The following is a 14,878-nucleotide window of genomic DNA, read 5'->3' as shown; positions in this document are numbered from 1 at the left end:
AGCCCTCCAAGTATAATCTGAAGAGTTCCACTGCTCTTGGTCCTGGGGGCATCTCACAGACACCCTGGGGCACGTGGTGGCTGAATCTGTGTGGAATTCACCTGGTTGAAGTGCACACCTGAGCTCAGTGCTGCTGAGCAGGGTGTCCCCAACATCCCCAGGTGTCAGTCCTGAGCCAAGGGCAAGCTCAGTGTGCAGGTGGGAGGAGACAGACCCGCCGCTCTCAGCACCTGAGCCTCTATGCTGACTCGCTCTCCCTACCAGATTGGGCAGGAAGTAGGAGAGCAAAAGCCAAGAAACGCCGGTGTGGAGATGAAGACAGTTTAATAGCTGAAGCAGAGCTCTGTGTGCAAGCAAAGCAAGAAGGAATTTATTCCCTGCTTCCTAGAGATCAGGGCTCTGCGTGAATAACTGTCACTTGGGAAGGCAAACACCACAACCACAACATCCTTCCTTCTTCCCCCTTCCCCCAAGCTTTTATTTTGGAGCACAATATTATCTGGAGTGGCACACCCCTTTGGCCAGCTGTCCCAGGTCTGCCCCTCTGTTCCCAGCCCTGCCCTGGCCTGTTGCTGAGGGGACAGAGCAGAGGGAATGCAGACCCCAGTGCTCAGCCCCAGCTGCAGCACTGGAGTGCTCCCAGTGCCAGTTTGGACACCAGCACACAGCACCCCACGCTGCCGTGAGGGAAGTGAGCTCTGTGCCAGTGACACCAACAGAGATTCCCCAGGCAGGGGAGTCGCATGAGGATGGCCACAGGGTCATTCCCAGCAGTGGGAAGATTCCTGTAGATCATCAGCTTGGCTGGAGCTGGGAAGTGCTGTGGCTCTTGACTTTAATCCAGTATGAGCTGCGGCTGTCTGTTCCAGCCTGCCTTTACCTTGGGTGGGAAAGGACATGAGCAACGGGGGAGGTGGTCGGTGCTGGCAGGGCAGCTCCCACGGGAGCAGCACTCTGCACGTGAAACGGGATGTGTGTCTGCTCCAGTTCCTCTGGAAAAGGAGACCCTGCAATCACACTGCTGGCTTTCTGAGTCCCTCAGTGGTTCCTGACCAAGTTTGCTTGATTTACCACTTTAAAAACATTCTGTTCTAATTACAGCTCATCTGCTTTCTGACTCAGCTGTCATTGTTTGCAGTGAAGACTCTGCTATTGACATGGATAAACAGTGCTGTTTGAGATGGGAGCCAGGGTGGGATTCAGCTCCTTCTGGAACTGAGCTGGCTGTTCAGAGCCAATGGGAATGAAAAATTATAAAAATGAAGAGAAAGGATTTGCTGTGACACAGAGACAGAATGGACCAATGATTTTTTAAACAACTCTGTGAATATAGTCTAGCTTTGAAAAGTGTTTTGGTCTTTTCTGGGCAGAAACACTCAGCATGTCTCGTACATGATGAAGGTGTTCTAGTCCAGGCTGCCCTGTGCCATGGAGTCCACTAGCTGGCTTCATGCTGAGGAGTCCCTGGAGGTACAAGAGGTCCCACCACAGCTCTTTGGTTGGAAGCTGTTGTGAGGAATTTGCCCCGTTCCTCTCTCTCTCAGCTGCCTGCCTGTCCCACTGCTGCATCCAGTGGTGACGCACGCCAGGCCTAAGCTCTGCACAGCAGCTGCTACCTCAGCAGTGGCTTATTGCATCAGCTTAAAGTGCTTTAGGAAATAAACCTTTAATCCCTGTGTGCCCAGGTACAAGTGTAAAGAGCTGCATTTGCAGTTAGAAAGTGCTCTGGCCTTGGCAACAAGTGTGAGAAATTAATTGAGAGGGAGTTAGGGTGAGCAGAGTGTGTGTGAGGACCTGGTGTTTTCATGTTAGGGTGAAGGAAGATCTTTGGGACTGTCCAAAGACTGTGGGGCTGCCAGCAAGGTCTGTCCTAGTCTGTGGTGCCAGCACTTCAGCTCCTTCCACCTTCCCCACTTAGAGGACAAGCTTCCCAGCTTGATCTCTGCTCTAAGGAGAGTACAGCACTTTGTGCTTTTTCCCATTAAACTTATTACTAAACTAACCTACAAGGCACATTGGTGAAAACTAGGCCAGGACTGGAGGAAGTTTATGAAGCCAAGAGGACACAAAATTCTGCCCAGCTTGCACCCATGAGCTCCAGCAGCTCTGGTACATCCTCCTGTACTGGATGAGGCCTCACGTTCACCTGCACCTGGCTGTGAGGAAGGCTCAGCTCAGCCTTCAGTGCAGCCAAAACAGCAAGGGGAGATGGGTGCTCAGCTCCCTTCCAGCCTCTGTCACTTACAAAGGGGTAGAGCAAAGCTTCTCTTTGTGCTCACCTCCATGTACATTTTGTGCCACTGCCTCTGAAAAATTAAGAAAATATAAGGTGTAACTCAGCTGCTGTTTGGCAACAAGGGATGTTTCAAGCACGACTGAGTGCATAGAGTGGTGAGTCAGAGAGACATAGAAGGCATGGAAGGCTCCAACCAGAGCCTTCCCTGTGGAATTTGATGATTATGCAAGGTTTGAAGAGACTGAGGTTGTTCATATGCTGGTTGACCAGCATATGAAGCTGAGTGCTGGCTTCAGCTCTGCACCTCCCATCAGTGCTCTGGTCCAGCAGCCTTCTCAGCACCATTGCAGAATGATTCCAGTCCAGGACACATGGAATAACACCTATTTATTAGGTGTTACTAATGTAGTTGGCATGACCCAAATCAGGTACAAAGACAGGCACAGAGGAGATGGTAAAACTGGTAACCTGCCAGTGGACCAAGCATTTCATGGTGGTGGTCAAACTTCCACAGCCAAATCCTGAGTAGAGAGGTGGCTGGAGCATGTGGAAGAAGGTTCGGTCCTGGTGCTTCTGCAGCCTCCCACAGGGATGGCAGTGTGTGGGGGTGACTCTCCAGTGGGGACCGACTGGTCTCACAGATCCACAGTCCCCTTGTGAGAATGGGGCTGGGACACTCCTCTGTCACTGAGGGACCACAGCACATCTGCCCAGCCTGGCCACCATTTGCAGTCCCCAAACCCACAGTCCTGGGGTTTGAACCACACCTGTCCCTCCTGTTAGCAGGAAGGGAAAGGAAGAGCGAAGCTGTGCAAGGGAGCTTCTGCCTGGTGTGAGCCCCTCCAAATGAATGCAGCAGTGCAGAGCTACCTCTTTATATATGTGACCATGAGCTGTGGTCACCAACAATGACAGCGCTGGCCAGAAACTGGTGTCACCTTAACACCTTCCCAGGAAAGCCAATTACCCTGGGATGATTATGATTAATAATTCTCTAAACCCTAATCGTGCTGACACCAGTGCATGGAGCTTACCCTGGGGGCACTTTATAAGAGGTGCCCTGTGGGGAAGAGTTTAACTTGTTCTCCTTGGGGTGACAGTGAAGGCTGAGAGGTGACAGGAGCTCCATTCCAGAGGCAATTTCCCCCTTCCACAAAAGAACTCCCAGAGTAAGAGCAGAAAGCGCCTCACAAACTGCAACCATGAACGGGACAGAAGGCCAAGACTTCTACGTGCCCATGTCCAACAAGACCGGGGTGGTGAGGAGCCCCTTTGAGTACCCCCAGTATTACCTGGCTGAGCCTTGGAAGTTCTCTGCACTGGCTGCTTATATGTTCATGCTGATTCTCCTGGGCTTCCCTATCAACTTCCTCACGCTGTACGTCACCATCCAGCACAAGAAGCTCCGGACACCTCTGAACTACATACTCCTGAACCTGGCGGTCGCCGACCTCTTCATGGTATTTGGAGGCTTCACAACCACTATGTACACCTCTATGAACGGGTACTTTGTCTTTGGAGTAACAGGGTGCTACATCGAAGGCTTCTTTGCCACACTGGGTGGTAAGTTTTACAAATATTCAAATGTCTTTTGTCAGAAATTTTCCTGGAGTTTAGTAGTGGGAGGGAAAACACACAGATGATCTTGGAAAAACATGGTACCTGTAATGTCCTTGATCTGCTGCTGTGGACTGAGGACATTTGCCATGTTTCTGGGTAGGAGCTGAAGAAAGTGACAAGTGACACTTTTTAAAAAAAACCTTTATTTTGGGAGCCACCTGTTCAGTATCCTGAGAACCAGAGTGCAGCAATGAAAAGCAGCCAATAGCAGATTTTGCAGTTGTTGGATTTGCACATCTCCTTGGCTCACTTCCTGACTCAAGAGATGACAGTTTTGTTCCTCCCATTTTGCAGGTCTGAATCTGCCATTGGCTCTGGTGTGGTGCATGGTGGAAAAGGCAAGCAGAGCTTGCTCTCCTCCCCGTGCCAGCCTGATATGGAACCAAACAGCTGTTAAATGGAAATCATGTGTCTAAAACTGCCCTCCTCCATTCAGCTCAGCCTTCAGCCACAGCTACTGTTTTACTGGTTCAGTCCTTGTGGCCCATGTTTCCTGGGAAGCTGTGGGTAGTGAGGGGAAGCCCTGGGATGATGGGCACTTGCTGCATATGGGAGCGTGACTGCAGGCTTTCAGGTGCAAATGCTGTCTGGGATGAATGGTGGGATCAGCCATGAATCTCAAAACTTTGCAGCAAAGTGGTTCCTGTGGGAGAGCAGTACAGTGAGAAGGGGTCTTCTCCCACTGTTCTACCGTATCTGCCCTTGACTGTTCTTCATTTATCTTTCTGAACCTTCAGCAGAGATTAAGCTGCTGCCAAGGGTTGTCCTCAGGAACATCAGTCTGATGCTGATGCAGTCTCATGCTGCCATCAGGATGTTTTTATTTCCTGTTGCTCAAAGTCCCTGTGTCCCTTTCTGTCCCTCTCCCTGGTGCAGGTGAAATTGCTCTCTGGTCACTGGTGGTCCTGGCTATTGAAAGATATGTAGTGGTCTGCAAGCCCATGAGCAACTTCCGCTTTGGAGAGAACCATGCCATCATGGGCGTTGCCTTCTCCTGGATCATGGCCTTGGCATGTGCAGCTCCCCCACTTTTTGGGTGGTCCAGGTAGGGAAGGCACTGGACACAGTGCCAGGGGTGTGGGAGCCTGGCTGGTGGTTCAGCTGTGGCTTCCAGCCAGTCTCCTCTGCTGAGTGCTGACCTGCTGGCCTCACCTTGCAGGTACATCCCCGAGGGCATGCAGTGCTCGTGTGGGATCGATTATTACACTCTGAAGCCAGAGGTCAACAATGAATCTTTTGTCATCTACATGTTTGTGGTTCACTTCATGATCCCGCTGTCGATCATTTTCTTCTGCTATGGGAACCTGGTTTGCACTGTCAAGGAGGTGGGTACCCCCCCGATGCAGTAACCCTGTCCCCAGTGCTGGCAAGGGGCCCACACCAGGCTCAAGAATGGTGACAGGAAGGGCCCTCCAGAGGCCAGCCTAGCCATCCATGAAGAGGGAAATAGCAAACTCTAGCTGTGCAGCTTGACTACCCTGACCCTGAGTCCCTACCGGTGCAGCACCCACTGACTCCACCATGTTTCTGTTCCCTTCTGTCTGCAGGCTGCTGCTCAGCAGCAGGAGTCTGCCACCACCCAGAAGGCAGAGAAAGAAGTGACTCGCATGGTCATCATCATGGTCATCTCCTTCCTGATCTGCTGGGTGCCGTATGCCAGCGTGGCGTTCTACATCTTCACCAACCAGGGATCAGACTTCGGGCCCATCTTCATGACCATCCCAGCATTCTTTGCCAAGAGCTCGGCCATCTACAACCCTGTCATCTACATCGTCATGAACAAACAGGTAATTGGCAGGGTGCCAGGCAACTCCTCTTTTGTGTTTATAACAGCTGGCAGAGATTTACAGCATCTCAAGATGCCAGTGGTCTGGAGGGGGGATTGTTTCCAGATCTAGTCCTGGCACATGGGAAAGGAACTGTGCAGTTCATCCTTGGTGTTGCATAAATCTCACAGATGCAAGGCCATTCCACCTGAAATAATGTAGGTGCTGGGGTGATGGAGGAGCCAGAACAGGAGCAGGCAGGGCTGGCAGTAGATGGGGTGGGAAGCAGACAGTGGGGCAGGAGACTCCATATAGGCATAGTTCCTCCTGTACCACAGTACTGGGGACTTCCAAGCAGCTTTGCTGGGTTAAAGACAGCTCTGCAGCTAGAGCTGTGTGGTGTCCAGCTGGCTCACCCTGGGCTTCCCTCTCTTCCAGTTCCGTAACTGCATGATCACAACGCTCTGCTGTGGCAAGAACCCTCTGGGTGATGAGGACACATCTGCTGGCAAGACAGAGACCTCCTCCGTCTCCACCAGCCAGGTCTCTCCTGCATAGGCCCATGGGAGCAGCCAGTCCCTGGGGTGCTGCCCTGGGGGCACAACCTTAGCCCTACCGCCGCCACCTCCTGCCCCTGCTTCACCACGGCCAAGGCCCTGTGGGACAGGCTCCTCGCTCCTGGCACTAGAACCCTGGGAACAAGGCTGAAAATGTGTACACACGTTTTGTAATTAAAATGCAAAGGCTTAGCTCCTCTGGCAAAAATCCATGCGTTTCTGTTGACTTGCTGAGAGCTCATGCCCCTTCTCTGAGTGCAGACTGGGTCAGAGAGCTCTGCCGTGCCCGGGCCATGGCAGAGCTGTCCTTGTCTCCCTCAACCCACCCTGACACCCCGACAGGGCACGTTCTGCTGCTGGGGCCAGAGCTGGGACCACTTTCTGGCTCTTTTGCCAGAGAAGGATCCTAGCCAGTGCTGCCAGTCACTCAGCCCATCATGCTCTGGCTGCCCAGAGCAGGTTTGGCTGCTGCAAAGTGCCCCAGCTCTGCCAGATGCTCCCAGCTCTGGCCCTGTCTGATCTGCCAGAAGTCCTGGGAGACACTGTGATTCCTCCAGGGGGATGGGACAGATACCATTGCACAGATCCTGCCTGGAAGGAGGGTGGCACGGAGGGCCCTGCCAGCATGGCACAGCCATGAGTGGCTCCAGGACAGCTCTGTGCTCAGTCCTCCAGCACTGCACAGCAGCACCCGGACGGAGCTTGCACCCTCAGCAGCAGCTCTGCTCCATGGCCCCCATCACCCCTGCCCATCAGTCCTATCTCTCTTCCTTAGACGTCTTTGGACCCCTAGAGCCAAGACCCCAACAAGCTTGCCCACTCCCCTCCCCGTTCTGGCCAGTTTGGCCTCGGCCTGGCAGGAGGTTTTGGGCAGCTCTGGTGCTGTGGAGCTTGCTGGGCGCAGGGCTGATCTGCACGCCACAGCAGGCAGGACCCAGCAGCATATGGCTCATCCGTGCCGACATATGTTCGAAGCACTACAAGATGGCATATTGCAATTGTAGCAGTGTTCTTCATTTTTATTTTTAGTTCAGTTATACAAATAAGATGTTTTTCTCACTGTTTGGTGTTATCAACATTTGAAACTATTTTTGTACATTATTATCCTCTCTGATTTCTAATCCTATGCAGCTTTGCAAGGACTAATAGGGAATGTATAGAGCCCATGCAAGTTAAACCCTTAATAAAGAGCAATTTGCAAGTACAATTCTCTCATTATTTTTTTATCGATACTTCTGCATATTCAGTGAAATCTAAAGATTAGAGTTTTATGAATAATTCAGTGTTTAGGCTGATGTCTGATTCATGTACTTCAAATCTGGGAGGTGGTTTCAGAGGGAAGAGGAGGAAGGATTCAGAGTTTATTTGCTGTCCGTGAGGCTGTGCTCCACAGGAGTGTGGTGATGCTTGGCACTGTGGTTCTCCTGCCCATGGAGGACCAGCCCTGGCACAAGGCCTGGCCCCAAGCCTGCAGGCTGTCCCGACACTGTGCCTCCTGGCTGCTGGTGGTGCTAGGGGCAAGCAAGGGTTGGGACCCTCCTGCCAGCTCAGTCAGGTGCCAGAGGCAACACAGAGCTACCAGAGAGGTGATGGAGGGAGGGATGGATGGATGGATGGATGGATGGATGGATGGATGGATGGATCCAGGATGAGGAAATACACCCAAACCTTCTGTGGTGCCAGCCCCAGAAGCTCTCCTGTGCCCCCACTGTCCCCTTCCTGGGGAATTCAGAAATGGACTATAAATGAAGCAATAAACAGGCTGGTTTTGGTGTGGGGAGGAGGAGGGTGAGTGGGGCTCCAGGCAATGGGTCTATCTCCCAGCTCCTTGCTCCAGACCTGGTTCCTACTGGCACGTCAGCCAGGATCGGGCCCCTGGGCTCAAGAGGTGGGCGCAGATCTTGACAAGAGTCTCTGTGGGCAGTGCTTTTCAGGTCCATTGCTGTGGTCTGCTGAGACGGCCATGAGCCAGTCCTGCTATCATGTAATCCTGCTTTACAACTTCCTCACGTTTCCCACAGACAATGCACACAAAATCCCCGTGAGTCCTGCCTGAGGTGGACAGCCCCTACAGTGGGGGCATCTGCACTGTTTCTACACCAAAAAGCCATTGGTGTTGTACTCAGGTTCTTCTCACAAGCACAGGTGCCTGCATGGAGAGGTCATGGAAGTGACATGGCAGCCCATGTCCAGGGCTGGGAGTGCTCTCCCCTGAACATGGGATTCAGTGGGTGGGGGGGATTGTTGTCCTGCTTGTGACACCTGGGGATACTGGGGGAGAGGTGTTCCTCCTGCCTCTGCTGGCTAACCAAGCAGCTCTTCATTTTCCTCCTCTGGCTTATGGAGTCCTCCCACCACCACCATTATCAGAGTCCCATTTCCTAATGAGGCCTTACTTGGTAAGGGAAACAGCACATCCCACCTTCACACTGGCAATGGGTCTGTGGGGGCCTCATGCTCTGGGCTGGTTCCCAGTGCGCCCCACAGCAAGTGTCAGCAAGCTGCAATCCCAGCATCCCAACACCCACCTTGCAGCAGGTAGACACTTCATGTCTGCCTGTTCAGGGCAATCACCCTGCAAACACCCCACCTCTCATCCTTCTCCAAACCCTCTGCTAGGTGTGCTGCTTCTCCCTCCAGCCCCTCACAAAGCATTGGAAAAGGGCCATCAATTTCCAGACCCTGGCTTCCACAGGGCTTCCACCACAGCAATCAGCAGCTGCCAACCAGCACCTGCAGCCAGGCTGCTCATCAGATAAATTGGATGGAGGTGAGTGGGGTGTGGTAGTAGGGTTTGTGGTGTTGTGGGGAAGAGTCGCCTGTGTTTGTGTGCAGCTATGGAGCCTCAGATGGGTAAGGGGTCTGCAAGTGCTGTGGGGTCCCTCAGGGCTGGAGCTTGGGCTCAGGCTCTGGTCTATGGTGGCTGTGGTCCCTAGGGGGTTGTAGAGATGAGCAGGGTTGTGGCTGCTTGGCTGCTGGGGGTGTGAATGTCTTGGGACTGGACTCCATCCCCAAATGGTCACTCTTCTAGCAGCCAAAGCTGCTGGCCTAGCCCAGCGCTACCAAGCCCAGCACCCTCCGACGCTGCAGATGGTCAAGGAGGCTCTGCGAGCCCACGATGAGAAGAAGGGTGCCTCTGTTGTTGCCATCAAGCGTTTCATTCTGGCCAAGTACCCCAGTGTGGACCCCATCCGCCTCAAGTACCTGCTGAAGCAGGCGCTGAGCAAGGGGCTGAGCTGCGGGGAGCTGGTGCGGCCCCACAACTCCTCTGCTGTGGGGGCCACTGGCACCTTCAAGGTGAGCAAGGGCTGCTGGAACCGCAGGGCTGGGGTCGAGGTGCTGCCTGGCCCTGCTGACACTCCTCTCACCTCCAGCTAGCATGCAAGAAACCGCGGCACAAGCAGCAGCTGGGCCAGGTCCGTCCTGACAGAGGACAGGCCCGAAAGCCAGCACAGAAAGGGACCACCAAGGCGCCCCAGGCCCCCGCAGCAGGAGCAGAACACCAAGGTAAAGGGCTGCTGGTGCTGTGAATGAGCTCACACTGCCTGGCCCCACCTGGACTCATCCCTTCTTTGCAGGTGCTATCAAGCAGCAGCCAGCAGCCGCCAAGAAGCCCAAGGCGAAGCCCGCGAAGGTGAGTGGGGGCCAGCAGCGGGCTGGGGTGGCTCATGGCATAGCAGTGCCCTGAGCTGCTCCCTTCCCTTCCCTCCAGGTCAAGCCTCGAGCAGCACAGAAGCCTGGGAGTGAAAGAGCAAAGCATCCCCAAGCTGCTGAGCAGCCCCAGGCTCGTGGCACAGGGCTTGCAGGGCCCCCAGAAGCTGCTGGACACTGCCAGGCCCCCCGAAAAGGACACTCGGGAGCCAGCACAGCCCTGGCTGCTGAGAGTGCAGGAGGGAGCGACAGTGACAGCAACAGCTCTGCAAGTGCTGGGCTGAAGGGGTCCCAAAAGGCCCCCAGGGGAAAGAGCAAGGGGAAGGTGCCAAAGGGGGCACAGCAGGATGCCCCCAAGGCACAGGGAGGACAAGATCAGGCAAAGAAGCCCCGGGTGACTCCAGGAGCTGGACAGGGGAAGAAGGCCAGGATGAAGAAGACAGCCGCCATGGCAGCAGGCAAAACGGCTCCATAGGGAGCTCAGCCTTTCTTCAGCTGGCCCCTGGCCTTTGGGGTCAGGGCTGGTTTCAGTCCCTAGGACAGGTTTTAACTCTGTGTTCACCTCATTCTAATAAAGTTTGTTTACTCGCCTTGTGGAATGCCATGACTGTTGTGGGTCCCTGTTCCTGTGCTTCCATCTCTCAGTGACAAAATCCCTCAGGAGTGTCATCAGCCTGCATTGAGTAGTGGTGAGCTGGTGCTGCAGGTGGCTGCCCTCATGGAGAGGCGCTCTCTCTGTCCCCATTTGTCCCCAGCTGTGGTGCCAAGGGGTTGCTGGGTTTGGGGACAGTGTGTGCGCAGGGTGACAGTGTGCTGGGTGATGGGCAGGGACCTTGAGACCCGTGGGACACAGCATGATGGCATCCCCATGAACAGAGAGGCTCAGGCTTGGCTGGTGCTGTGTGGTGCCCGCAGCCTGTGTTGAGGGGTCCAGCCCTCTTTGTCCTGGCTGCCCTTGTGCTAATGCCTGGCTGAGCTGGGATTACAGGGGCACCAGGGAAGCAGGTCTGGGTGCATGCCGTGGGCAAGTGTCTCCCAGCAGAGGTGAAGCCTGTGCTTTAACTGCAGAAAGAGGAAGATAGAGGTGTCCTAGGGCTCAAAAACCAAGTTTGGGGCGTTACTGTAGCCTCCAGCACAGCTCGTGTTCTTATTACCAGCCCATGGCACAGTTCCCACCTACAAACTTGTCTTGTGCGCTCCTGTGGGTCAGTGTATCACACTAACATTTAATAGCTTCAGTTGCCCAAATTTCTCTTGCTCTGCCCAGAGCAGGGCCCTTCTGAAGGTCATGCTGATGGTGTAAAGGGTTACATTCCTCCTGGGTGGGAGAAAATAAGTGGAAGTAAAACTCTTTCTAAAGAGGATTTTATTAATCTGCCGTTGGCCTTGCCATTGCCCTCCAAGGCTCCTGGCCTTGCTTTGAGGCTTAAGCAAGAGCTGAGCAAACTAACTTTGCTTAAACTTCAGCCTTGACTGTGTTGATCCATCTTTAATGGAACTGGAACTCATGTGCCCCCAGGGACAGTGTGGGTAATGTGGCAGCAGTAACTGAGCAGAGTTCACTGGATTCTCAGATGGGGGTGACCTCACAGAGCACCACTCACCTGTGTGGCAATGTCCCCAACAGCACCAGGCAGGGGCTGTGTCTTCTTTCCCACCAGCCACCAAGTGTGAAATGCGAAGCTCCCTTGCTTTGAGAGAGGCCAAATAATTTAATGGCTGGATTTAGCTTTGCAAAGAATCCACTTCCTAGTGGAAGTAGAAAATCCCTCTGGTGTCTGGAAAGCACAGCGTTTAGTAGGGGAAAGGGAAGATGTAGCAATGCCATGGTTCTTAAGGGCCCTGGGCCACAGCTGATGTCAGGCTGCTGAAGCTGCAGACGAGGCTGGCAGTGCACGGAGGCATCTGACAGAGGTGAGGGTGCCTGGCCACAGCTGCTCCTGTGTGGTTGCTGATCTTCATGCGTACAGCATTGGTGAGTTCAGGTGTTGCTGTCCTCATGCCAGTTGTCCCTTCCTGTGCCTGCTCTAGGAAGGAGCTGTGGCACTGGCTGTGGGAGTGGTGTGTGGAGAGCCCCAAGGGGTACAAACCTGTTCTCACTGGGCTGCTGACCCCATTCAAGGTGTGCCTTGCTTGTGCAAAACTTGTCTGTGCGGGTGTCCTCCCCGTGTGCTTGGCAGAAACTGCACTTCATAGGTTCAGCACCTTGTTTTATTACAAAGATAGGCTTTGCCAGGAGTCTGCCACTTCCACTACACAGCAGGTAAGGGCACTACACCCACAACACGTGCCAAAGTTTAAAAACATCTTACAAAGGGCTCGGAGGTTCAAGACAACACTACAAACCCTCTGCTAAAGTTGCTCCTTTAAATGGTTGTAGTATCTACCTTTTATTTTTTTTCTCTTTTTTTTCTTTCTTTTTTTTTCTTTTTTTTTCTTTTTTTTTTTTTCTATTTTTTTCTCTTTTTTTTCTTTCTTTTTTTTTCTTTTTTTTTCTTTTTTTTTTTTTCTTTTTTTTTTCTTTTATTTTTTGGCTTTGGAAAAAATTAAATAATAAAACAATAGCCCCAATACATGGCCCAGCCACAGCACCTGGAGGCAAACTCTATTTACTCTTGGCTCACCTGTATCCTTTCCCTGTAACAAATAACATGGGGCTATAGCTCCATGGCCCTTTCCCTGCCTCCAGACAAGCTCAACATTCTCTGGTACCTTGGTCCTTCTCACTCTGGCCTTTCCTGTGCTGGGCCTGCCTACATCTCTGGCAGCTATTCACAGTTTCTAAAAGACAAGAACATCAAGAAATTTTTGTGAAATCATTTCAAAATAAAATGTAGCCCAGCTACATTCTTAGAGTTTCTATTCTGAAGCCACATCCTCAGCAAAGACATTGGGACCTCCACAGTGTGCATACTTTTTCTGTATTCTCTTTAAAAAGAAACTCTGTTCTCCCCCTTTCCCTCCTTTCCCCCCCCCCCCCCCCCCCCACTTTTAACATACTGGATAAAGTCTACTGTTTGTTTTAAAATAGATATCTATGTACACATACACAACTCTGATGTTCTGGTTTCTGACAAATGTGGCATTACTGGAAATGATGGGATGGAGACCACCTGTCCATGGCAATGAATCACCCAGGAGTTTTGGTGGACAAAGTCATCCAATGCCAAACTGCATCCTAGCCAGCTGGATGACTAACAAAGGCTTCCCTTACACCCTCCTGCAGTGAGGTAGTAGCTGTGTTTCTTTCCTATATGGCAGTTCAAGCTGTGGTGGTCAGCCCTGTGGGCAGGAGCCTTTGTCCATGCAGGAATGCTGGCTTTGAGCATGTGGTGCTGGCTGTGTGCAACCTCTGCTGGGGCTGTGGGACACTGGACACCAGAGCAGTCAGAGCTCCCCAGGTTGCAGGAGGGAGAACAGGCCACCAAACTGGGCTGAGGTGGCACAGGGGTGTTGAGTCTCGGGTGAGTTCCGTCTGCCACTGGGACCCTCTCAGTGACCCCAGCCTGAGCTGGGACACTCTCTGCCTGAGTTTGTATGGGTGCTGGAGATGCTCTGCTGGTCTGTGTCACTGCTGAGCTGACAGCAGTTGGATCCAGTCCCTGTGCCTTTCAAGGGCTGAAAACAGGCTGGCCATGCAGCCAAGTCCCACTCTCAGGCAGCAGCCACAGGGCTGGGCCCAAAGCAAGCAGAATAAGCCTCTTTAGGAGACATCTCTGTAGGACTGCCCTCGTGTTTGATGATGGGCACAGGGAGAGGCAGAGCCAGTGCTCCCTGGTGTTTGCCCTGTGTGTGGCTTGAGGCCCCTGTCAGAAGGCTGTCACGGGTGGTGCTGCTGGGGCTGAGGTGGTGCAGTGCCATGGACACGTGTGGGGTCAGTATGGTGGGGCAGGAGTGAGGGGCTCGGTCCTTCCCCCACCCTGTCCAGGAGCATGCCTGTGACCGCCTGGCTGCTGGGGCATGTTCCCTCCCCACTGTGCTCCAGCTCGCCATGCACGGCACACGAGAGCCCAGGAAAGGCAGAACACAGCCTGTGTTCTGCTAACACAGCCTGTGCTCCCTGCAGCTCCCACACAGCTGTCTCCATTAGGGATAAAGTGCTTTCACCATGCCTTAGCTGCTTGGGAAGCAACTGCTTTGTCTCAGCCCCGAGTTCCCTGCGTTGCCCAAGTCTCAGATGGAGGAGTGGTTATGTTTACACATACAGTACAAAAATTAAAAGGCACAAATATACACAGAATGCAGCAGACAGTGAACAGCTGATAAGAGTCCCTGGTGTTGGAAAAACAAGGATGTTGGAGGGATGGAGCGGGAGCTTGGCCCGTGATGGTCTTTGTTGTCTGTGATCATTACTCCCTGAGGTGACCTTTCTGCTTTGTGTCTGTTGTTCCAGCCTCTGCAGCCCCAACCTGAGGAACCACTCACAGGGAGTGCTGACCAAGGGGAAAGTGGTGAACTGAGCTTGCCACAAGGGCCAAGCCTCATTTCTGGCTGGCAACAGCAAATAAATTATGGGTGCCACAGTGCAGACCAGAGGAGTTTTAGCTGCTCAGAAAGGTGCCTCGTGGCTTCTTGTGAAGTGAGGCAAACTTTTAGCCATGGCAAGGCCCACCCCCTCCACAAGGCTGGTTTGAGTATGACCAAGGTATGCCTGTGGCTGAAGGCAGGTTCCCTTGTGGCACTGTGCTGCAAGAAAGGTCACTTCCAGGGCTGCAGCTGGCCTAGGCTTCACTGCAGGACTCATAGATGTTGTCCTCCATGAGTGCAATCACTTGCTCAAATTTGTGCTGGAGCTGGGTGCGCTTTGTTGTGGGGTTTGCATCCAGGGCGGCCACAACCTGTGGGAGACACAGGCAGGCATGGTGCTGAGACAGTGTGGGGTGCCCACCTGCCAGCCCAGCTCCCCCCATCAGACCTATGGAGCCCAAATCCCAGCCAGAGCTCCAAAGGGGAGAGCCCACCCTGCCCAACAGCCCCTGTACTCACACCCCTGTTCTCCTGGGGGCCCTGGTCAGGGCTAGGAGTGGAGTGGTATATGGCAAAAATGC

The 14,878-nt window shown here is 53.3% G+C and overlaps 4 protein-coding genes across 4 annotated transcripts in view; 2 read left to right on the top strand and 2 right to left on the bottom strand.

Annotated features, from left to right (window-relative positions):
* SEC13 (SEC13 homolog, nuclear pore and COPII coat complex component) overlaps positions 1–14,878 on the bottom strand; it is a 225,499-nt gene that overhangs the window by 55,767 nt on the left and 154,854 nt on the right. The gene's annotated exons all lie outside the window — the stretch shown is intronic.
* RHO (rhodopsin) lies at positions 3,439–6,180 on the top strand. Its single transcript, XM_062501047.1, has 5 exons — positions 3,439–3,799; positions 4,733–4,901; positions 5,016–5,181; positions 5,404–5,643; positions 6,061–6,180. Exons 1-5 carry the CDS (start codon positions 3,439–3,441, stop codon positions 6,178–6,180), a joined length of 1,056 nt encoding a protein of 351 aa, XP_062357031.1.
* LOC134048594 (histone H1.8) lies at positions 9,017–10,305 on the top strand. Its single transcript, XM_062500453.1, has 5 exons — positions 9,017–9,032; positions 9,211–9,476; positions 9,554–9,686; positions 9,758–9,813; positions 9,892–10,305. The coding sequence occupies exons 1-5, from the start codon at positions 9,017–9,019 to the stop codon at positions 10,303–10,305; spliced, it is 885 nt and encodes a 294-aa protein (XP_062356437.1).
* Positions 14,552–14,878, bottom strand: part of PLXND1 (plexin D1) — a 65,750-nt gene continuing 65,423 nt past the window's right edge. Inside the window, exon 36 of the mRNA XM_062500768.1 lies at positions 14,552–14,668. Coding sequence (XP_062356752.1) covers positions 14,552–14,668 — 117 coding nt within the window. The remainder of the gene's footprint in view (positions 14,669–14,878) is intronic.

Source organism: Cinclus cinclus, chromosome 12 (assembly GCF_963662255.1).
Source record: "Cinclus cinclus chromosome 12, bCinCin1.1, whole genome shotgun sequence".
Lineage (NCBI taxonomy): Eukaryota > Metazoa > Chordata > Aves > Passeriformes > Cinclidae > Cinclus > Cinclus cinclus.
Note: the sequence above shows the minus strand (reverse complement) of the source record. Positions and strands in the feature narration are given on the sequence as shown.

Coding starts and splice junctions, on each gene's coding strand:
- RHO (XM_062501047.1), top strand. CDS start 3,439: ATGAACGGGACAGAAGGCCAAGACTTCTACGTGCCCATGTCCAACAAG. Junction 3,800..4,732: donor CTTCTTTGCCACACTGGGTG/GTAAGTTTTACA, acceptor TCCCTGGTGCAG/GTGAAATTGCTCTCTGGTCA. Junction 5,182..5,403: donor TGGTTTGCACTGTCAAGGAG/GTGGGTACCCCC, acceptor TTCTGTCTGCAG/GCTGCTGCTCAGCAGCAGGA.
- LOC134048594 (XM_062500453.1), top strand. Junction 9,477..9,553: donor GGGCCACTGGCACCTTCAAG/GTGAGCAAGGGC, acceptor TCTCACCTCCAG/CTAGCATGCAAGAAACCGCG. Junction 9,814..9,891: donor CCAAGGCGAAGCCCGCGAAG/GTGAGTGGGGGC, acceptor CCTTCCCTCCAG/GTCAAGCCTCGAGCAGCACA.